The sequence below is a fragment of the Stegodyphus dumicola genome, chromosome 3 (genome assembly GCF_044657685.1).
Source record: "Stegodyphus dumicola isolate Sdum_Otavi_A_Nest chromosome 3, ASM4465768v1".
In the NCBI taxonomy this organism is placed as follows: domain Eukaryota; kingdom Metazoa; phylum Arthropoda; class Arachnida; order Araneae; family Eresidae; genus Stegodyphus; species Stegodyphus dumicola.
The window spans coordinates 159,747,317-159,772,010 of record NC_140770.1 but is presented as its reverse complement, the minus strand read 5'-3'; the positions used below and the strand labels follow the sequence as shown (position 1 = coordinate 159,772,010).

Below are 24,694 nucleotides of genomic sequence, written 5' to 3'. Positions count from 1 at the left end.
CGCGAACGTGCTGGCTGCATGGGCGTTTTCATGGTTCCCATGTGTAACATGTATACGAGCCAGTTTCCCTTAGAAAGTCATCCACGAAGGCATCCCTTCCCTTAGGCAGATAGCCATAATTAAATAAACCAAACCAAAACCATTATTGATCTTCATCAGTAACTAATAATAATATATGTAAAATAATTCATAATAAATTCTCCTGGTCAAAAGACAAAAAAAAAAGTTAAAGTGAGACATTGAAATCAAATTATGAGCCATACTGTGCACTTTTATAACAACTTTTCCATATTAAGGAACAAGTAGTACAACAAATTATACATGGCAGTAGATAAAAAAAATAAGTTGCATTTTTTGTTAAATTTTTATAAGACATTAGAATAAAAATATACAAATTGCACCCACACAGAAAAATAATCTTGGTTGTTAAAACTATAGTGTTCTGAAATTATAAGTTTTATAGTAATTAATGTATGCTAATTTTTTCAAATAAATGTATACTTGTGTGCTGAAACAGCTTAAATTAATAATACCATATATATGGTGTTTTTTCAAATAAATGTGTGTGCTGAAATAGCTTTAATGAATAACACCGTATTCATTAAGCTATTTAATTTGAATATAAAAATTTTAAGGGCTATATACAGAAGTCACGTAATATATTTTGCTTATTTATAATTGAACTAAAGAACAAAATAAGGAAAAGATCATTACAAACCTTGCTTTTTATGGAACTCCAAGTTTCACACATTTTATCATGTTATTATAATTATGGCGAGTGTTTAATCTTAAATCTTAAAGTGACTTAAAACTCACTTAAAAGTGAGATCTTAAATCTCCTGTGGTGAGAAACAGTTCTAGACATCCTACTTCACTGAATTTAATATTTTTTCACTTTACATTATGAATGCATATTCTGTGTTTGCTTAAAATTGATGACGAATATGGCGTAACTTTAGCGACGGTATATTTGTGCATATGTTTATGTGCTTTTAAATATCTCATCACATAGAAAGACACACTGCAAGATTTGCATTATGTTTAAATATCTATATAATATGGATATGTTTAAATATCCATCTCAGTAATAAAAGCAAAAAGAAAGAAAGTGCAAGCTCTTTGATTTAAACAAACTGCTAACAATTGACGAGATACGCAGTTGGAGGAGAACTAGAAATAGAGCCAAAAACATTTCATGACTGTCATGTGATATAGTTAATGACAGTAAAGATAAGCATTTTACATTATCTATCTTGAGATGCCTGTTGCAGCATGGCTCTAGAAACTTCTGGATGAATTGGTCACAGGGCTTCGAAAATAGGTTTTCGTGTCATAACGAACTTTGCATTTATCTTGCATAACGCATCCTGCAGAGTATAAATATGGATCTGAGAACAAGAGAGTTTGCTTGTGAATCAGGTGCCAGACTTTGCAGTTAGCTGAATTACAAGTTAGTATTTATCCTGAGAAAGTGATTTAGGAATCTGAGAAGTGATCCTTGATTTGTTTTCAGCCATTTTTGTTCTGTGTGTAATAGTATTGTGCCTATTCTCCTAATAAATTGTTCATACCATCCTGCTTATCTGGACTCATTATTTAAAGAAACATCAACAATCCTATCACCTAACTGGGCAATGATTACGTATATGATAAATGTGTAATTCACATTTACAGTAGAATAGTTATTATAAAACATGACTTTATAAATAGATTTAATATATGTGTAGATTAAGTATAGGATAAATGCATAGCTTAGATATAGTAGAATCTAAGCTATGCATTTATAGAACAGTAATAAGAATTTTGTTAAATTTATAATAAGATACATTATTAAATTAAAATAAGACATCCAGATTAGTTACATAAAAATCAAATAATTTGTTATAAATACACAAATTTTAAAAATACTTAAATAGCATAATTTTCTTAAACATTATTTAGTGATTTTCTTTTAAACTTTTGGCATTCAATTCACTGCAATACAAATGATCATAGCTGGGATCTGAATTAACAATTAATTTATTTAATAAAATAGGTTTGGTATTATTTTTTTCTGCTGTTGAAGGATTTCCAAACTGTACTTTTTTACACACTTTTCATTTTTTAACTGAATAAAATCTCTTTTGGGGAACAATTTTTTTTTATTTGTTGGTTCTTTTGAAATTGAAGCATGTGCTTTATCTAACAAAGGAACTTCTAATAATTAATCAATTGCATTTAAATGCTTTTTTATTTGTGTAGCAAGATTAATGTCCATATTTTCAATACAGTTTAATTTTTCAGAAATTGAAAATGAAGATTGAATAAGTTCACTAATGCATGTTTTACTTACTGTTAAAGATTCATAATTATTCCTAGTAGGTATTCTGTTTATTGGGCCTATATAAGATTCTGTCTTTTTTTCAGACATGATTACAAAATGTATATGTTTACACATATTATTTAAAATAGAATAATCATGGCATGTACATTTATAAGCTTTTAAACAGCATGAACAAAGTCTACAAGTTATGAGGCATAAATCATTACAAACATGATCTCTGATAATTTTATAAAAATTTTTTCCCAGTTCTGATGAAACTTCCCATACATCATCTTTTTTTACACAGTTAGCATTTAAAAGCTCAGCAGCTTTATGACGTTGAAATGTTTTTGTTGTCTTTTTCGTTATTTTTCCTTTCTGATATTTTATGTAAGTGTCAAACTTTTGATCACTGACAAGATTAATTAACTCGATGATACATTTATCAACCCGTTTGGTTTTCTTCCCATCTAAATAAATATATTTTAATTTCCGATGAAATGTTTCAACATACATATTGGTGTTGATTTTAGCCCCTTTTCTGAAACAGTATGCCCACATTTTGGCTCTTTCAAAATAGTATGTCATAAAATATTTATGGAATTCTCTCGTGTCTTCATCTTGACATAGTTGCTCAGAAAATGTTTTTAACATTTTGTTGAACATTTCTTCATCTAATTCATACATTAAAGTTTTTAAAGTTTTGTACACTGCTTGTCTTTTATGTTTTGGCACAGAATTCAAATGACCTTACCATGCTCTGTCCACATGCCAAGCACATAATAATTTTTGGCAAGAACCAAATGTATGCTCCCATGCATTATAGAACATGGGAGCATCATCGCTCATGAAAACCTTTGGCTTGATATCACTGATCTTTTTGATGCAGTTAAAAAAGTTTACCAAAATTTTTTCTGATACTGTTGATGATATTAAGAAAGCAACTGGTATACCCTCTTCATACATATCAACGACAAGCAATGTTGCAAGTTCAAATCCATAAGCAGAAATTTCATGTGTAGAATCAATACAGATTCCATCATTACCAAATTCTATCAACATTTTTTTTTTTTTTTTGAAATTCTGTCATTATTGCTAACATGAAATCATTTTCGTTTACATTTGCATATTTTTCTCCTTGACGTTTATACATCAGAATGGGGTTGTATTCCATTTGCGACATCGTATTAACCCAGGACCAACCGCTTGTCTCATCATCTGTTAAAATTAATCCTTTAGAATTAATGCTCAGACCAAAATCCCTCTTAATGTTATGCAGGTCTTTTCTCGTTATTAACTGTTTTGTTTCAATATCATCTCTCGAAGAGAATCTTGCATCTTGCAAAATTCGTTTCTCTTCCACCTCCTGCAATAATTTACCTGAAATAATTTAAAAAGATAATTAGGAGATAAAAATTATATATACTATAAGCAAAATAAAGTTTTTCATTTATATGAACTTGAAAAGAAAATTTTATATTATTTTATACCTACTAAATATTAATTCCATGCAAACAATGGTATGATATTAGAATATCAGCTTGCAACTGAAATTTTTTTTTTAATGAACACGAATACAATCATTGCCCTAATCAATTATTTCAACAATATATAAAATAGTAAGTGTTTTGAAATTTGAACATCAACTTAAGGAGTACAGCAACTGAGACCAATATTTATCCAGCGCTTTTTGCATTTTTGCCTTATAAGACACAAGCAACGTACGTTGCAATGTTTCAGGAAGTGAAACGTTGGTACCCTAAGTAGAAGCCGGATATTATAAAATTTGATTTTGAAGCCACAGCCATCAATAGCTGTATGTTAGAATTTCCCAGTTCGACTATATCTGGTTGTAACTTTCATTTTAATCAATGTTTGTGACATAAGATGAATGGGGAGAAATGGGTGTAATAAAGGAATATAAAGAGAACGAAGATATAAGACATGTCTGTAGAATGATTTCTGCCTCAGCTTACTTGCCAATAGAACATGTAGATGATACTTGGAGCATTGTATGGGAAAAAGCTTTCAGCATTGACAAACTTACCACATTCATTGATTCTTTTGTCGAGCAGTGGATGGAAAATCCAAATATGCCCATTAAAATACGGAATGTACATGGACAGCACCATAGGACAAATAATTCTGTTGAAAGGTGGAATTCTAAATTAAACACAATCACTGGCAGAAACCAGCCTATTGTGCACTTATTAGTTAAAATACTAAAAGAAGAAACACAAAAAAGTGTCTTTTAATTTGAAAGCCAGAGAATTTGGCGACTCTGAAATAACAAGGAAAAAAGCATATGTAAAATTGGATGAAAGAATTAAAAACATCCTAAAAGAATTCGAAACATCAAACAATTTAGAAAAATGTCTAAAATCTTTAAGTTTTGTAACTAGGTTGGACTAAATTGTAAATTATATTTATGCCTTTATAATAAAGGATAGCTAGTATTTATTTACTAGTATCTGTTTTGTATATTTTCCTTCTAATATTTATTTTTACTTACATTAATGCAGCTAATTAATTTTATGGTAACTGCACCTGTTCTAATATTTGACTCTAAAATACAGTTTTCCACAAAATCCCTGAAATTTTTATTTTTATTACATTTTATATTTACACAAAAGTTTTTATTTTTATTACATTTCGCTATGTTTAAAATGCATTTGCACTATAATATCATAACAATTTAAATACATATAAATAATTAAATATTATTGGCAAAAATGTATTTATGATCGTAATTCGATAATCGAGTGCAAAAACAGAAAATGTCGGTAAAAGAGATTTGCCACTTAAAATACTGTTTTAAATTATATTTGCGATTTTTAAAAGTATTTATTTACTTATTTATCTGCACCCTTTATCTGTTCTAAGATGGGGAAAAGATGTGCAGCTCTAATCACGATGAGTTTCGAAGTGTCCGCTCTGATCGCGAAATTGTATGTGTTCGCTCTGGCAACGTCCGCTGTAGCCACACCACCTGTTCACAAATGTGACAATAGATTACTGGCGAAAACTCTAAACTGACTATTAGCTCACTAGTATAATACAGTTACTGAAAAATGTAAATATCATAGCAGATGTATCTTATATACTAAACTAATGGAATAAAAAAAGTATCTTTAAATTTACAAATATGCCTATACAGTAGATTAGTAAGAAATATGATACTTTATTTAACAATAAGAAAAACAATTGTTACAAATCTCAGGTTACTTAAATATAGATAATTAATCACTTTTATATAAATATTTAATATGCTGTTCATAAATACAAGAGAAAACAATTTACCATAATTTTAAATCAGGCAAAATATTAATCTTAGTTTCATCTAGATTTTGAATCACACTTCAGCATTTTCAAGGTCCCTCTTCTTCAAGAGAATTATCCAAATTTATATTAAAAGCAGTTGACAGAGAAACACAAACATTGCACCATTCAGATAACACAGTAATGAAACAAATTAAGATATTAGAATTATAAATGTGTTAATTCCTTCATAACACATTTAGAATTATAATATCTTGGTTTTACATGCTTCATTATTATTTTCCACAGCAGACAGTGTTACGTTCAACTTTACTTTGCTCTACCCACTCCTTCCATTTTGCAAAAGTTTTGTACTCTTGAAGAGATACCTGTGTCTGTCCTCAAAGCTGATAATTTTATTTAAAATCTATGCAAATTAAGTCTGCTGTTAAGCCTAATTTTAAATTTCACACTCGCGTGTTTCTCTCCCAATCTGAATTTTCCATGAATGATTTTCATTATCAACTTCATTAATATTAAAATTCATTCACTTTTGGAATTTTGAACCACCTGTATATTAATGAGAGCTGGAAAGGCTCCAACTGCATAAGTAATTATAGTTTTATTTAAGAGAAATTAATACAATCAAAATACAGTCTAACACATAACTTGCCTGCTATGCTTTGCTTTTCTTGTTTAGGAATAGGGAGATGACAAAGGGATTTTTCATGCTTGTAATGTTCTTTAAAATATACAGCTTCAAAATGATTGCCAAAATCTTTTAATATGACAGTAGCTGTGCAAGAGAAACCTGTTTTGGAAGTCCCTTGTGCTTTTAGCTGTCTTTCACCTTTGCCTTTTGCTTTGTATGTCCCACTTCTATTACAGCAAAACAGCATCCTGGTGTAATTTTTATGTTTCTGCCCAGATGAATCTACCACAAAATGAGTCTTTGTTTTTCTTTCTCCATCCGATAGCCACGAATAAAAGTCTAATAAATAAATAAATGTATAAATTTTCATAATAAGGGCATCTAATTAGTAAATAAAAATATGCAGATTGCAGCCACACAGAAAAATAATCTTAATTGTTAAAACTATAGTGTTCTGAAATTATATGTTTCAAAGTAATTAATTTGTTAATTTTTTCAAATAAATGCATATTTGTGTGCTGAAACAGCTTAAATTAATAATACCATATATATGGTGTTTCTTCAAATAAATGTATTGCTGAACTAGCTTTAATGAAGCTATTTAATTTACAAATAAGTTATTTAATTTTAATGTAAAAAGATTAAGGGCTATATACAGAAGTTACGCAATATACTTTGCTTATTTATAATTGAACTAGGAAAACAAAATAATAAAAAGTTCATTGCATACCTTGCTTTTTTTTTAAACTCCAGTTTTATACATTTGGTCATATTGCTGTAATTATGGCAAGTCTCTAAGTGAGATCTTAAATCTCCTGTAGTAGGAAATAGTTCCCGGCATTCGTCTTCGCCGCATTTAATATTACTTCGCCTTACATTATGGATACGTATCCTATGTTTAGCTAAAGAATTTTTTGTACAAAATTGCTTCGTACAATACGTACACGAAAATGGTGCAACTTTATTGTTTAAATTCGCGTATTCTTTGTGCATGCGCTTTCAAATATCTTTTCGCATAAAAAGATGAACTGCAAGATTTACATTTAAACATATCCATTTTGATAATAAAAAAAAAAAAACAATATCCTTGATTTAAACAAATCGCTAACAATTGGCGAGAAACACAATTGCAGTTGGCGAAAAACCAGAAATAGCGCCTAAAACGTTTCGGGAGTGTCACGTGGTATACAGCCAATGACAGTGAAGATGAGCATTTTCCTCTTCTGGTCTTGAGACGCCTGTATCTGTGTGTGTGTGTCAAAGCTGTATATATAATAAAGCGTCGTCAGCTCAATGGACGAACCTGCGCTTTTTCGCGATCGCAGCGCTCCTGGTGGTTGCGCTGTGGAAACACAATTAATTGAACTGCGCATGCTCCCCATTTACAGTTGTTTTTGAACGTAATGCCCATGCTGGTTTCAAGAGCTCCTGCATTGATTTGACTCACGTACATTTTTCTTTGCAGTTTCTATCAAACGGATCTTTTCAGACCCAATTTCATTATTATTTTCATTTTTCTGACATAATGGCTTATCGCTACTGCAGATTTAAACGCTGTAATAGAAAGATTGAATCAAAAAGTGATGGAATACATTTCTACAGATTTCCCAAGGAAGAACAAAGGTTAGTACTAAATTATTTTATGATTTCTTTCCACTTTTGTCATAAAAAATTATTTCGTTAAATGTAATTTATTTGTATCTCATCCTGAACTTTTGCTGAAAAATTTATAAAGTACCTCAAACTCGGAAACAAAAATTGATATTTAAAAATTCGGCTAAAGTGCAGAATCGCCCATTTATTTGTTTGGCGTTTATTTGCCGGTTCAGAAACAAAAAAAGTGAAGCTTAGACCTTTTCTTCCCGCAATATTGCACATCCAGAGTTATTTATATTACAGTTCCTTTAGGTTTGGCACATTATAGCCACCTAACCCTGTTGAAAGTAATGGTGTTATTTTTGAAGCAACTTAAAAGTTGTTAATGTATTGCTTTTGTTTGTGATCTGGATAATCAAAAAATGTTAAGAGAGAAATGTTTGAAACAAAACACATTACAGTACTTTTACATTAACTGCATGCTAGACTAAGCTACTGGCGTGAATTATAATAATAAAAAAAATGATCTTTGATTGTTAAGGTGAAATGATTGATAAAAGAACATGCTTTTAGTTTGTAAATCTATTTTTAGGAATAGTTTACCAATTATAAAGGTGTAGGCAAAATGCACTGTTTACAATAGTAAACAAAATATGGATGTCCAAATTACAGGTAAACGATTACGTAATTGGAGAATGGGTATCAATAGAATAATGAAGTTGTTTTATCCAAGTGAAGTGATAAAAAGTAAATGACTCTTACTGTGTGAACGTGATGATTCCCGTGGGCCATGAAATTTGCTGTTTTGGGTTGGTCCCCTTAGATTGAAAAAAATATTGTCAAATTTATTTTTTCTATTCATTTTTGTTATTTGATATGAGAAAAAAAAATCTTATTAGTCCGTATGACATTTTCATGGAGAGGATTGGGGGCAAACCTATAATAAATTGCTCAATGAAGACACTAGTTTTGCTTTCATCTTTTCAGGAAATACAGGCTTCAATTTAAATGTAGGGAAGAGGGATAATTCACATTAATCAATATTTCATTATCTGTTATTTAAAAGTATGCTGGTGTTTCATAGATGCTTAAAAAAGTAAAATTACTTCATGGAGAGGGGGCAGTATTAGGGTTATCTCGAGAACACTAAATTAATGCAATTTATATTATACATTAAACTAATGCAGTTATGTATGTATAGTTATTTATTTTCCATCTTTTTTGTTTTAGATGTCAAGCTTGGGTCAAGGCTTCGCAGAATGAAAAGCTTGTGGGTGTTCCTGCCTCTGACCTACACAAAAGAGCCTATCTATGTATGGTACATTTTAAAGACTGGTGCTTCGTTAATATCACTACTAAACATCGTTTAGTACACAATGCAGTACCATGTTCTACAAAACTCCAAGTGACAAAGGGTTTGGTTCCAGATAAAGTGCCTGAGTTAAGTCACATGACAGTGCCAAATTCTGTGACAAATGGTTCAGTTCGAGATAAAATGCCCGAGATAAATCATATCACAGTGCCAAGTTCTGAACATCATCAGTCAGATTTTCAACAGGAATTAATATCCAATGTTCAAGGACCCAATAATCTTTATCAAAATGTCTGCTCCACTGAACTTTCAACTTGTAACGCATCTTTAATGTCTCTCATTCCACAGCAGTCATTTTCAACACCAGTGAGCTGTAGCACACCGAAGTCACATTATTCTGGGAAAAAATACACACCCAGAAAATCACAATTGTCAAAAAAAGTTTAAAAATATCGTGACATGGCAAGACGGCTGAAATTAAAATTTGTGTCATCTAAGAAGAAATTTTCTACAGCTCATTCTCTTGAAAAAACCCTTTCCAGTCAAGGAGTTAGTAAAAAATTATCTTCTTTTATTCAACGCCAGGTAACATTGAATACCCAGAAAACAAAAAGAAGACGTTTTACGCATTCAGATAAAATCGACGCCTACCGCATCTACAGCAAAAGTCGGGCAGCTTATCGTGTTTTGAAAGAGTTCCTTGAACTTCCAGCTGAACGAACTCTTCAACGTTTTGTCTCATCAAAATTGTCATGTACAGGAATCAGTGCAGACATGATATCAGCACTAAAACAAGTTTTACAAAATAAGGAAAATCACGAAAGAATGTTTGCATTGATCTTTGATGAGATGTCGTTGAAACCCTGTCTAGTGCATGATAAACAAAATGATCGCATAGTTGGATTTGAGGACTTAGGTGGTTTTCCCAGTGATTCAATTGCAAATCATGTACTAGTATTAATGCTGAGAAGTTTAACCAGCAAGAAGAAACTTCCACTTGGATTTTACTTCTCCAACCATGCAATAAATGCAGAAAGACTGAGAGAAATACTCACAGAAGCTTTAACAAAATTATCGGATGCTAATGCCATAGTTAAAGCTCTGGTTTGTGACCAGGGGGAAATAATAGTAGGTTGTTTAGAATTTTAGGAGTGGATTCTCTTAAACCATTCTTTGATTTTAATGGACAGACTATTTATTGTTTGTTTGATCCACCACATCTTTTTAAAAATTTGAGGAGGAATCTTATGAAGTATGACCTGCAGACAAGTAAAGGATTCGTATCTTTCAAATACATTCGAGACTTCCATGAAGTAGATAAAACACTGCTTATCCGCTGTGCACCAAAAATGACTGATGCACACTTAAATACAATGGGATTAAACTCCATGAAAGTTGCTCTTGCTGCACAAGTGTTCAGCCACACAGTAGCAGCAGGAATGAACCTGTGTATTTTGTCTGGACTGATAGAAGCAAGTGCTGCTCCAACAGTAGAGTTCATTCTAAAGATTGACAATTTGTTTGACTCCATGAATGGAACTCGAAAGAATCCTTTAAGAGGAAAACAGCTCCATTGTGCAGTGAAAGAAGGTTCTACACATATTAATTTTTGGAAAGAGATGATAGCATATGTTGAATCATGGGTTTTTTGCAACCGCTTGCACAAAACCAAGATGGTCCAAGAAAGCATGCTTCAGGACCACGTAGCAGAATAGGCTGGTTGCAAACTCTCAGAGCAATACTAAAACTTTCTGAAGAAATGTTACATGAACGGGAATATTTTATGACAAAGAGGTGCAATCAGGATTGTCTTGAAAATTTTTTCAGTCGTATCCAAGGGAGTGGGGGCAATCGCACAAATCCATCTGCTTATGAATTTTCTTCACTTTTCAAGATTGCATGTGTAAATTCTTTCCGTAACACAAATAAGTTTTCAAATTGTGAGCCAGATGGGGATAAATTTATGTTTTTCATTTTGTCTGCAGTACCATCAACTACAATTGAGGAAAATGAAGTACAGAAGGAGGAGGTGAAAGAAGGACAAATTACAAGTAATGATGATTTTGATGACTCTCTTGTCATTGATTTTGATTCCCCTTGTCAGGATGCATGTTTTGAAAGACTTGATAATTTGTCACAAAATGTTGTTGCTTATCTGAGTGGATATTTATCCAGAAAGGTATTATATTCCTTGAATCTTAATGAGTGTGATATATGCAGTATTTCACTGACAGACAGAACAAAGCCAATGCTGCAGCGTACTCTATTTTTATACCTTAAGGAATATAAAAATCAGGATATAACGGAAGGAGGGTTGACACATCCGTCAGAAAGCATGACAAAATGCATTGCTGAACTTCTTCAGAAAGCAAATAATTTTTTCTCCCACCACTTGCCAATATGTAACATTTTGCAAAATCTGAAAAATGTGTTATCACAGTTACCAGTGTTTCAGTTTTTGTGCTGTGAACTTCATTCAAATGATGTTAAAAAGAAGATTGTATCTTTGCCTCTGCTTTTTTTTTTTAAATTCATCTTCGGGAAAAAAATAGAAAAATTAGTAAATATAACACAGATCTGAAAAAACTACAAAAGGGGAAACATTAATAGAAATGTAATTAACTAAATTAAAAGCAAAGGGTGTATGTGCTACTTTGTGTGAATTGCTGAGGGTTTTTTTTTTTCATATTATTATTATGTATTCATGGTCAGTATGCTACAATAATGTGTGAAATATATATTCTTTCTGTTGTAAACATTGTGTGCATATTCCTCATGGATATTTCTTTTCATTTAACCTACTGCTTAAACCATTATACTATTTTATTATTTATATTGTATATTACTATTGTAAAGCTGTCATTTTTTATGCTCTATATTGCAAACAACGTAATTTAATGTATTGATAAAAATAAAAAATAAATTAATTATTAACTTGTCAACAGTTATTTCGTAAATGTTATTTTGAAATAATGTTCAACTTGTTATTTCGTAAATGGAAATGAAAATATTGTTTTTTCCATTTTCACTTTGGATATTCTAAATTGCTCTAATGTGCATTGAATTATGTCCATTTTAAGGTAAATTTGCAGAAGGTAATTTCTTATGAGTTTCCAAACATCTTTTCAAAAATGGGCTTTCTTATTTCCAAAGTGAATTGTGTGTCAATACAAATCATTTGAACCGATTATGGCATGACATCTAATTATCACTTTGGTATTCATGCTTGTTTCAGTATTTTATGGTGGCAATTATTTTGTTATTTATTTTTTAAGTGTTTTAATGCATTATTGAAAATATTTGTTACATATACTTTGTTACATTTACAAAACTTTGAATTTTTAACAGAGATATAAAAGTGAAGCAGCTTATGTTTCCACTTCTCAACTTTGTTTATATAAGAAAATAATAATAATTATTGATTAAGATAAAAAATTGATACTTCTTAATTTATAAGCAGTGTAAAGACAGGAAATCTGAGATCATTAATTTCTGAGACATAAATAGCTTTCCAAGATGCAAATAAAACAGCAATGATCGTAAATATTAATGCTCCTAAAATATATCCACTTTTCCTAACTGATTTTTGCTTTTTGATCCAAAACTTGTTTTATACAACTTTATTTTAACTAATTATGAAGAAACTTTATACTTGTTTTTTTAACAAGTATTTTGGGTTTGTTAAGTGAAAACAGGTTGATGTGTACATGGTTAAAGTGAAGGGAATGTGCAATGCCAAGTTTGTGCAATTCTCTGATTTTTTTGAAGTGAAAATAGGTCATTGTGTACATGGATACCAAGTTAAAATTTAAAAAAAAATGCCTTTGCTTCGTTAAAACAAAATGGCGTCGAAAAACAAACCCGCAGGATTGGTCGCCAAAAAATCGCCGAGTTACCATGAAGTAAAGATTCACTAAGGTCATTTTCAATAATAAAAATATATTCAAGAAACACTATGACACAAGATTGGGTGTTAATAAATCTATCACTATTGAGCGTTGAAGCTGAAATGGATGTTCAAGTATTGATAAATAATTTTGCAGAAATGAAGGTTAGACACAAATTTTAGTAAAGAAGGATTTTTGTCTTTATGATGAATTTTGACCACCAGCGTTATAATTACACTTATTGAGACGGGGAGGAATTAGAGATGAAGAGCAAGCAGTACAGGATAAGGAAAATTAAAAGGAAACAGAAAAAAACTTTAGCATTCATATTTTTTTATAAAAATAATGTATTCAAGTAGTTGAGTGTACTGAAAGTTTTTTTAAAAGGACAGATAAAAAACTTTACCATACATATTTTCTACAAAAATTATATATTCAAATAGTTTTATTTATGAAGTTTATGATAAATATGTTTTATATTTAACAAATGTATCATTTACATTATAAAAATTCTTATTTATTACTTGTATATTATTTCATAAATCATGTTCGTAAGCTGAGTGAATCACAGAGTACTATATATTAATGTAATATCTTTTCTGTACATTTATCAATTATTTTATTTGTCAGTTTATAATATAACTAATTATTTATAAGTTTGCTAAATTAAAGTCTTAAATAATTAAAATCATCTAGCGTCAAATACCGAGACCAAAGCAAATTTGCATTTCAACAGCTGGTTAAGGGAAAATATTTTCCTTTTTATTCTTTCTTCATGTACCTTTTAACTGGTTCCCTAAGAAGGTGCTTTTATTTTTTAACAATTAATCCAGATGTGATAAAAATCATCATGAAAACATTGGCTTCAGGAATCCTTGATATTATTTTATTTTTAAGCACATTAAATTTATTGGGAGAGGCGGCCCAGGAAATGTTTTTGCACAGGTGCCCAAGAGTTCTATTTACGCCACTGTCTGGAACATCTAATCAAGAAGTTGCTGAAAAGTGTAGTAATGCTTCATAATTATTTTATGTTAATTCCTCATTTGTTTTTTAAAAAATTAAAGGTGTTATGGCTATAATTTTGTGTGGTGATATAAAGAGTTAAGTAAGTTGGTTTTCAAGCCAGGTTATTATCATCTAGCAATAAATCCAAAAATAATATTTATTTGTATTAAAATCAACAGTTTTTCTGACTGTATGTATACATTAATATTTTATTTAAAAAAAGACTGTAGTTTGGTGTAAAAGAATTTTAAGTACATTTTGTTAGTTTTATTTGTATTATTACTAGTAATAATAAAATTTTTAGTATTTTCTACTCATTGCCTGTTTCTTGAAATTATTTAATAAAATTACTCATATATAAAAACATTGGTTCTATAAATTTTTTGCTGTAAAATAAATTATATACATATGTAGTTGTTACATCATTATTATAAAAAATCATCTGATGCAAAGTAAGAATATTTGAATATTTAGAAATTTATTTTATTCTTATTTTACCTTGTTTTTAAATTATATTATTTTCTTATTTTACCTTCTTTTTAAAAATTATATTATTTTCTTATTTTACCTTCTTTTTAAATTATATTATTTTTATAAATTTTTTTATATTACTGGATTTTTTTTAACCAAAACGACGTAATTTGCAATTTAAATGTTTAACTTTAAATAAACTAAATTTTTAAACAAAACCAGAAGTTTCCTTATAATAGCGGTGCTAAAACGATCAAGTTGCAATTGCAGTTCTGTTTACGAGTGACGGGGGGGGGAGGAAAAGACGTGGGAAGGGTTTCAACTCACAGCACAACCGCTGCACTGAATTAGCGCTGCAGTCAACCTATCTGGCGGCAGCTAGTATTAGGGAAGTGACGACGCTTCTTTTGAAACAGCTTTGGTGTGTGTTTCGTTATGGGGCTGGTAACAGGGCCTGTGCAACCAGAGGTTGGGCTTTTGAACCATAGGAACTCCGAAATTTTTAAATCATTGGCATTGGCAGGTTGGGCTCTGATTAGCATAACTATCTTCTATAAATTTGAAAACCTATGAAGTTAAAGCAGCATAAGCAACTTCGTTATCAGGTCTATCTAATGAAAGGAGATGATCTAGCAAGCGCTATCTTTCGATCACGAAAATGTGTTCCAGGGAGCCTCACAATCGTCTGATAGTGTTCATAAGAGATGTTTAATGGCAATGGAAATATTAGTTGTCGTTCGTTTTAAAATTTGTAATACGATTGAACGAGATAAGGTTTTAGACATATGTATTAAAAAATCTTGAGATATATACTGCTGATAGCAAAATATTCAACATGGCAGTGTTTTATTGATTTGGAAATTATTTTTATCTAAAGCTGTTGGTTTTATCTTCATTGAGCTGAAGTCATCGCTAAACAAAAGAGTTTAACAGATAGGTGTATCAACTACATTATCAAGCATTTTTATTTAAAATCTAAGTGAAGTTCAGTGTTATATCTGTAATAAGAATATTAAAACATGCAAAAGTACTTTAATGAGTTTGTAATTTATTCAGCTATGCTTCGATATTTATCTTTAAACAATAGTAATTCGAATTTCTAGAACTTTGTTGTATAACTCTGCTTTTTCCAGAAAGTTTTATTCCATGTTTTAATTATTTTTATTTCAATATCGGAAAGGAACTAAAGCATGTAGTTGAGAAACAGCATATACGTGGTAATTGTGGCAGGTTTGAACTTTTTACGTATGCATTTTCATATCCACACTGAAAGGACTTCATACATGTAAAATTTCTCATTAATTCTTTAAACAAAAGTGTGATTTTGAAAGACTCAAAGGTTTTACATATGGAATACATACCTAGTTCCTTCACTTGAAAATTTTTGCATGTGTTCCAATCTATACAGAAGAGAAATACCGTATGTGTTATAATTTGTAAATCATTTTTATGGAAGTGCAATTTAATGCACATATGGATATCCAAACAGGGAAGAAGCCTTTTCCATGTAATAAATGTAGCAGGTCATTCACAAGAAACTGTGATTTACAGGCACATATGAATATTCATACAGGAGAGAAACCCCATATATGTGTTATATGTAATAAATCATTTAGTTTTAAGTGTAATTTTTGGATGCATTTGCGTATGCACACAGGAGAGAAACCTCATATGTGTGATATATGTAATAAATCATTTATACGAAAACGGGATTTAGAGGCTCATGTGAATATTCATAAGGGAAAAAAACCTTATGTGTGTAATCTATGTGGCAAGTCATATACACGAAAACATGAGTTAACAGTGCATGCACTGACACACACAGGAGAGAGGCCTCATGAATGCAATATATGTAGCAAGACATTTGCAAGAAAGCACAACTTAACATTACATATGCGAACCCATTCAGATGAGAAGCCTTTTGTGTGTATTGCATGTAAGGAATCATTTAAGCAAAAGCAACATTTAGTGGATCATCAACTTACACACTTAGATCAGAAACCTCATGGATGTGATATGTGTAGCAAGTCATTTGCTCGAAAGAGAAGTTTACAGGCACATTTACTTAAGCACTTAAATGAAGAACATGAAATAACTGATGTTTAATAAATTTTTTTGGGGGGGCAGATGTTGGTTATTGTATTATATTGGAATTCTTCAACAGTATGAAACTTATTGTATAAAGCTAGCGATTTTTTTAAAATGAACCTAGAAGATTGTGTTCAGGTTCAACAGCATGATAAAGTGTACTTAAAATGCATGTTCAGGTTCAACAGCATGATAAAGTGTACTTAAAATGCATGTTCAGGTTCAACAGCATGATAAAGTGTACTTAAAATGCATACTTGACTTCTATGCATGATATACATAGCAAACGACCTGTGGTGATGTATCGTAAGAATAAGTGCTGTTTGATTATCCATAACTTAAGAATCCATTGCCAAATTTAGACCAGATTCACAAAACTTTAGTGATTTTCTATAGTGCATTTCATGTTAGCCTTCCCGTTTGCGAGATTCAAAATTTTTCATCAAGTTAATGTACGAAAGAATTTCAGGAGAAAGTAATTGATCAATAAATTGTTTCCATATCTGCAGTGACTTGTTATCCCTTAACGCTTTGAAGACGGTGGCTGAAAAGTAAGTCAGAATTGCAGAGTCTAAAAAAGACCGCTCCATCTGAAATATCTAGAAGAGAAATCCTACTAGTCAGGCTTTGGGGGTACTTATTTATCCAGTGATATTTGTGCTACTCAGAACTATACAATTTCTTAAATTCCCTTTTGTTTTCTTTGAACAGTGGAATGCTAGCTTGAGGCAAAAAAAATTCATATGTTTGCATAATTCTCTTGCTCTTTAGAATTCTGCATACCAATAAATTTTTTTTAAAACTAAAAGAGAGTATTAAAAGGAATATGTAGTTTAAAAAAGAAAGAAAGAAAAGCTATTACCTAAAAAATTGAAAAAAGAAATATGAAAAGTGATATAATTTGAATAATGAAATATTTACGACAAAACAAAGGGGGGGGAGGGAAATCAGTACTTCTTTTTTATAGTGGCCCCTAAACATATTTGACAGTTTTAGATTTGTTCCAAGCTCTCGATTATAATTTTGCTAAGCTTGTGAAGTGCGAATATAAAAACGTATTAAAAAAAAATTGAAAGCTTTCAGATTTTATATTATGCCCAAAGGGGTGTTTTCTCATTTACACACACATACACGTTTTTGAGAGCCATTTCAAGAGTATTTGGGTTAATGTCCCTTTGGGCTAAAAATATTTAAAAACGGCATAACTTTAGAATTTCCGATAGACAGTATCACCTACTGAAGATAGAATGTTTTATTCCACTGCTCATTTTGAAATCATTGAGTTTTTTTATAATCAAGAATATTTAAAATTTTTTACAAAATATGAAACAGATCAGAATTCGGGCTTCCAAGTGTCCATATTCGGGTGGGGAACTATGTTATTCAGAATAATGGCTCTAAGTACCGTTGCTTTTTTAACAGTGCAAGAAACATACATACATTCATGTGGATTCTTCATTATTTAATTTCTTTAAATACACAGAGTGATAATATTTAATGGCAACAGTTTGAAAAGTGATTTGACTCGAAATGCTGTTTTGAGACTAATAGCCCTTGGCTAGCGCCCCTCCCTTTGGGCTAACAATGCAGTATATCGGGTTTTAATGAAAGGTCCTTGTCACCGCAAATGTCATTTGTGCGAACAGTTTGCTTTGGCATGTTTAATCATATTTTGTAAAATGATTTTTGTCATTTGAAAGAAAGAGACTTGCTTTAGAACACTGTCTTAATATTTAAAAAAAAATATCATTATCATTAAGGTGTCTGGAATGGAACTACCATGTTACCAGATTTGAACCATCATTTACTTCTAGTTCTGTTGCAAAAAGTCAGCTACAGAATGTCATCAAATCATGTGTATAGATTTAGGCACTAATGTTGTATCATATGACACTATGAAGGTTTGGTACCGAAAGTTCAAAAGCAAGGACTATGACATTCAAGAAGCAGAGCACTCTGGCTGTCCTACTGGTGTTGACGAGATCTACCTGCGAGAACTTGGGGAAGAAGATCAGTATACAACCACTCAAAGAGCTTGCTAAGGATTTAGACGTTAGTACCATGTCTATTAGTCATGCTATCCATTGCATAAATTTGACGTACAAATTCAGTTGCTGGGTGTCCCATGAGCTGACTTGTGCAGATAAGGACAGAAATGTTCAGGCCTGCAATAATCTATGCAGATATCAACATAACAACAAAATTCTGGACCGGATCATCACTTATGATGAAAAGTGGATTTAATTCAACAATACAGGCCCAAAAGGGGTTCCCCATTGGCAGTGTTTGTATCTTAAAGAGTATCTGAAGAAAGGTAAAACCCTAGACAGTAAGGTGTACAGTGAGATGTTAGTCTGTGTTGACACTGTTATCAAGGGAAAACGTTGATCTGAGTTCTGGCGCAGAAAGGTAATGTTCCATCAAGATAATGCTAGATCACTTGTCTCTGCATTCACCGGCACTGTACGGACTTGAATGGAATCTTTTGCCACACCCACCATGTAGCTCCGACATTGCTTCTTTGGACTTTTTTCAAACCTGCACATCTTGCTGATGCTATCTTCCATTCTGCACAAGATGTCCGAAATGAGGTTGACCTATTTTTGGTCTTGTGGCCACTGAGTTTGTGGGCCGAAGCCTTTGAAAAACTACCAAAACATTGGTAGAAATTCATAGATTTGGGTGGTGGTCACTACCTGCATTAAAGGTACTGCTTTCATGTTTTTTTTTCTAACTTTATTAAGAACGTTTTTTGGTGGAACATTTTCGTTACAACCAGGTACAGTCAAAAGTCTTTAATCCAGACTCCTCGGGACTTCGCCGATTCTGGATTATCGGTTTTTCCGGATTATATAGATCATCAGTTTAAATCTGGTAAGATGGCATGCAGAAATTATAAAGTTAAAAATATGAAACCGTAATTTATGAAATAAAGAGCAATTATGATCTAAAGAATATCAAAACTTACAAAAAAAGCTTAATATTTATTTGTTTACTTTATTAAACATTTCTTTCAACGGGCCCATGCGTAAAGCATACATTGTGCAAAATCGAAATTGGAAAATTGCAACCAGAAAATTATTTGATGTGTATTCATGATATTTATAATGACGAGGAATTTGATTTAAATCATATCAGAGTACATCGAGATGAAATACTACATTTAATAAGGAATTATAAGCCGAATAAAATAAAAACATCTGCCCTGAAGTTAAAGATAGTGCTGGCAGATCAACTTCCAGTTCATTGTGTGCAGCGATGTCTCACCCCCCTTCCCGCAGAGCAGCGTGAAATTGATAAACAGATTTCGGAATTGTTAGAGAAACAAAGGACATGCCCTTATCCACTTTTTATTTGATGGACATCGAAACATGCTTTCGCTTTGTAGATCCTTTGGCAGCTCCAGAATCGGAAATTTTTTTTGACATAATTGAAAGTTCAAGCTTACTTTTATAAAACTGCTCTAACAGTCTGCAAAAAATAATAAGCCGGATCCATTTCTAAGATTAAGGAACAATGATATCTGTAACATTAACTGAAATAGATAAGGTCTGATTAAGGTCTGGATTATGGACATCTGGATTAAAGACTTTTGACTGTTTTATTGTTTTTTTTAATACATGTGCAGCCCTTCCGCCTGGTTTGTTGAACCTTATGAAGAAAAGCGGGCGCAACCCTTCCAACAACAAACGACACGAGCGGGCCGTGTCCAAATAAAAACAAAATCAATTTAGCAGCTTAACAAAACATAACATGGCACATTAAAACACAAAAACATTTAAGCTGTCCCTGCACCTTTGCATACAAAGTCTTTCTCTCCCTTTAAGGGTAGTTTCCATAAATTGAATGCTTTCAGTATGTTAGCTCGATCAATCAGAGATACCGATCACGTTTATCAGAATTGATGACTTTTATAATGTCTTGTGCAAATTTTACTCCTTTTTTATAACTTTGAATCATTTCTCTTACATTTCCGATTCCATGTACGACTGTTACCCCCCCCCCAGTGAGTTACAACTTTCAATAAAGTGAATGCAGTCACCGGCAGTATCACATTTAAGACAAATTTTACCCCCTGAAGGTGGAATCTCTGTAAGTACATATGAAAGCGTCCATGCTCTGTTACTAATTGATTATAAACTTTATCACAAAATATAGGCATATTCTTCTTAATTATTATATTTGACAAAGCCTCTGATCTTCTAGGAGACACATTCCATTGATCAGACGAGGTTTTATACATGTGACCTTTCATTTTGCTAATTGTAACTTTTTTAGAATGTTGTAGATTACCATCAGAGATCCCATTCCCCAGGGCAGCCTCCTTTGCCAGAATCATTGGGAATGAGAGGGAATCCACCCTCTCATTCCCAATGATACCAATATGGGCCTTTACCCAATGAATATTGATTGACATTTTACATTTTAAATTCATATAATCATTTTAAATTTTATTCATGATATCATTTTTATGGTCCGGCCGAGAGAGGGTGACGAGTGCTGAAGAGGCATCCGAGTATATATGAACTGTACATTTATAGATCAAATTGGATTTAATCCATTCCAAGGCTTTATACAGTCAAAAGTTGTTAATTCGGATACCCATAATCCGTACCTCAAAGCTACAAACTTTCTGTGCATGCGTCAATGCGATGCATGTGCAGAAATGCGTAGGCGTTTACCCGTGCGCACAAGACCTTTACGGCTGCGAATGTGCGTGTGCGCATGTGCATAAAACGTTTACGCATGCGCGTTTAATGTATAACGGACGGTATAAGCTAAGCTAAAATTATCTAATTCAGTTAATGTTGCAGATTGCGTTGTTCCTTAATCTTCGAATTAGATCTGGCTTATTATTTTTTGCAGACTGTTAGAGCAATTTTATAAAAGTAAGCTTGAACTTTTGATTATATCAAATAGAATTTCTGATATATATTTGCTAATATGTAAAGGATCTAAAGCGAAAGTATGTTTCGAAATCCGAAATCTGTTTATCAATTTAACGCTGCTCGGCGGGGGGGGGGGGGACGCCGCAGCGCGCAATGAATTGGAAGTTGATCTGTCACCACTATCCTTATCTTCAGGGCAGATATTTTTATTTTATTTGGCTTATAATTCCTTACTAAATGTAGTATTTCATCTCGATGTACTTCGTCTTTGATATTATTTAAAACAAGTTCCTCGTCATTATAATTCGCTTCCGATAGTAAAGAAAGAGACACGGAGGTTATTGAAAACGAAAAAATTTCGATTGACAAATTAGTCGGTATTCTCGACACAGCAATTATAGGACTTGAACAGCGGAACTTTGTAACTAAACAAGAAATTGTGTCTGTTTAATAGAATTAAAGAGAAAGTATTATCACATGAAACGAAGCAACTTAAACAACTTACATTGAAAGAAATGTTTAATAAAGTAAACAAATAAATATTAAGCTTTTTCTTTTTGGAAATTTTGATACCTTTTAGATCATAATTGTTCTTTATTTCATACATTACGGTTTCATATTTTTAATTTTGTAATTTCTGCATGCCATCTTACCAGATTTAAACTGATGATCTATAATCCGGAATCGCCGAAGTCCCGACGAGTCCGGATTAACGACTTTTGACTGTAAATGGCGTATAGCTCTGATTGATAAACTGAATTATGTTTGTCCAGTATGTATTTTTGATAACAGATCTCCAAACCATAAAAATATACGACAAACACACATCCCGTACCTCCCTCGAAACTGGACCCATCTGTATGGATTTTATATTCGCTGGTAGGCAATACATTGCAATCAAATAAAATACTATGTCTCTGTCTTGGCTGAATCGAATTATTGTCAATTTGGGAAAATGTGTTGCTCTCAACCTGGAATCCATCCAGAATAAGAGAGCTTTCTATTGAATATTGTAATAGGAATTTATTGTAGAAAAATTTATAATGAATGGAGAGAAGGGGAACCCCGGCCAAAATACGTGCGACTTCAAATGAAACTTCTAAAGCATCTAGTGATAATCAGAAGCAGCCTCTTTGCATTGAATCAATCTTAGTTCTCAACCTGACAAGCTCCCCTGCCCGGCGGCCCCAATTTCTGATACCGTACATAATCTTAGGTATAATAACATTGTCATACAGATTTTTCAGAATATCACTTTTGACCTGTAAAGTATTAACATTAAATTGAGTCCTGTAAAAATTTAAGATCTTGTCGGTTGCTCTATGGATATTCTTAAAATGTTTCACCACAGAGTCCCTTCTTAATTTTACAGTTTTTAACATTGCACCTTTAATTGGTCTCATTGTTAACACAGTTTCATGTTGTGGCCATTTTCACATACTCGTTTGTCAGGTAAAACATATCTTTCTTAAAAAAAAATTGGCTCTAGTGTAAAATTGGGTGCCCCTTTGATTAGTGACAATTTGTTTTTTTTTTTTTTTTAAATATTTGCGATGAAACCTCATTTCTGGTTACCATGATAGTTTTAACTTTGTTTTAGCTTCCTGATTTTTTTAAATGAAAATAGTGAATTTATGTGTACATGGGCAAATTTAAGGCAGTGCGCAATGCCTTGTTTGTGCAATTCTGGGATGTTTTTTTAAGTGAAAACAGATCAATGTGTACATGGATACAGAGTTTGTGCAATTCTTTGACTTCTTATTTTGGTTTTGTGTAGCAGCCATCTTGAAGTTGTGCCTTCCTGGCACCGATTTTGGCGTCAAAAAAGAATCGCCAGAAAACAAGGGGCACCCAATTGTAAACTTTTACAAAAGAATTATATAGCATCCACCTCACTGCTTGGTAAATTAAAGATTGTTAATGTCATTAAAAAAGAGAAGTGAATATATTTTTGTAACTATTTTTATATAATGCCCTCGCTTGGCGAGAAATTTCTCCCCAAACATTTTTGGCGAGAAACTCACGGCGGCATATTACTATCTAAATTTTTTGTCTACATTTTGAACTTTAAGCCTAAAATGTCCACAAAAATGTGATTTTCACACATGCAAAAACCACGTTTTTAACGCACAATTTATGCTAAAAGTCCAAAACAAAAACAACAAATTTAGATAGCAAAAACGTAAAGTTTCTAAGCAAAAATGTTTGACATGAATCCATGTACAGAGCGATCTGTTTTAACTTAAAAAAAAAAAAAAAAAAATATCAGAGAATTGCACAGTCTATGCAGCGAAGGAGTCTATGAACTACACACACCTCGCTAAAATAAACTAACATGACAATAAATTTAAAGCAATACAACACATGTAGCATTCTGTTTTAACTTGAAAAAAAAATCAGCAAATTGAACAATCTAGGCATTTTGCACAAATCAACAAATTAACTAAAATAAATTACAAGCAATTAAAAAAACAACAGTAACGACAGAAATTCATAGTAAAAATAATGAACATGTTAGAACACTTTGCATTTCACTATCTTGTCAGTAGATGGCTGCACCAGTCCAATACATTGGATTTGAACTTAGCATTTCAGTGGCCTGGTGATAGCTCAGACATTGGTAAAAAAATTAATTTAAATTATGAAAGAAAAGTGTAATAATTATTTGTCATTGCTAATAACTGTAATAATGTGCATTTAATTTTTTAAAATTAAGTGTGTGAATTTTCAGAACATTTTTGTTTTGCTGTGTTCTTGTTTTTAAATTTTCATATGTAACTGTAACATTGACTAAAGAGTTGTTGGTGCAACAAAAGACATCTGTCTACTTTGTCTGTCTGTCTGTTTTTTCGTTCGGTGACCGTCGAGGATCACTGAGGCAAGCGGCAGCACGATCGCTGCGCTCCATAAAAAAGTGAAAATTTTTCCTTTCCTCTTGGTGATTATCAATTAAATTTCTTTGAGAAATGTTTATTTTTCCCCTACAAAACCTATATTATTCCAATGAATTTCGGCTCCGATGTTGACGAGAATAAAACAGCGGACAATGTAAGGATATACTCCAAAAGCCTGGAATTTTAAGATAAGTACTTTTCTTTCATCTAAACTAAATCAAATTTCTATAAATAAGTGCCTTTAAATCAATAAAACTTAATTTTTCATCAGTTTAAAGCATTAAAAAATACTTGAAATTGCCATTGCTTGTGGCTTCCTTTGTGTATCAACTCGAAA

The 24,694-nt window shown here is 31.8% G+C and overlaps 2 protein-coding genes and 1 long non-coding RNA gene across 4 annotated transcripts in view; 2 read left to right on the top strand and 1 right to left on the bottom strand.

The window, feature by feature from the left end:
* Positions 1-2,348: 2,348 nt before the first annotated feature.
* LOC118181658 (uncharacterized) lies at positions 2,349-7,445 on the bottom strand. Of its 2 annotated transcripts, XM_085813557.1 has the most exons (3): positions 6,943-7,445; positions 6,234-6,551; positions 2,349-3,682 (listed from the first exon to the last, which is right to left on the bottom strand). In XM_085813557.1, the coding sequence occupies exons 2-3, from the start codon at positions 6,457-6,459 to the stop codon at positions 3,345-3,347; spliced, it is 564 nt and encodes a 187-aa protein (XP_085669683.1). In that variant the 5' UTR covers positions 6,460-6,551; positions 6,943-7,445; the 3' UTR covers positions 2,349-3,344. The 2 variants fall into 2 exon arrangements, with proteins under 2 accessions (XP_085669683.1, XP_085669682.1); XM_085813556.1 differs by lacking the exon at positions 6,943-7,445 and having other exon boundaries at positions 6,234-6,838.
* A 237-nt stretch (positions 7,446-7,682) lies between these two features.
* On the top strand, positions 7,683-14,328 carry LOC146998165 (uncharacterized). The gene is made up of 2 exons (XM_085813558.1): positions 7,683-7,835; positions 9,039-14,328. Exons 1-2 carry the CDS (start codon positions 7,738-7,740, stop codon positions 9,565-9,567), a joined length of 627 nt encoding a protein of 208 aa, XP_085669684.1. The 5' UTR covers positions 7,683-7,737; the 3' UTR covers positions 9,568-14,328.
* Positions 14,329-14,846: 518 nt separating this feature from the next.
* The window catches only part of LOC118197977 (uncharacterized), a 42,868-nt gene continuing 33,020 nt past the window's right edge, over positions 14,847-24,694 (top strand). Inside the window, exon 1 of the long non-coding RNA XR_015040343.1 lies at positions 14,847-24,377. This is a non-coding gene — a long non-coding RNA (uncharacterized LOC118197977). The remainder of the gene's footprint in view (positions 24,378-24,694) is intronic.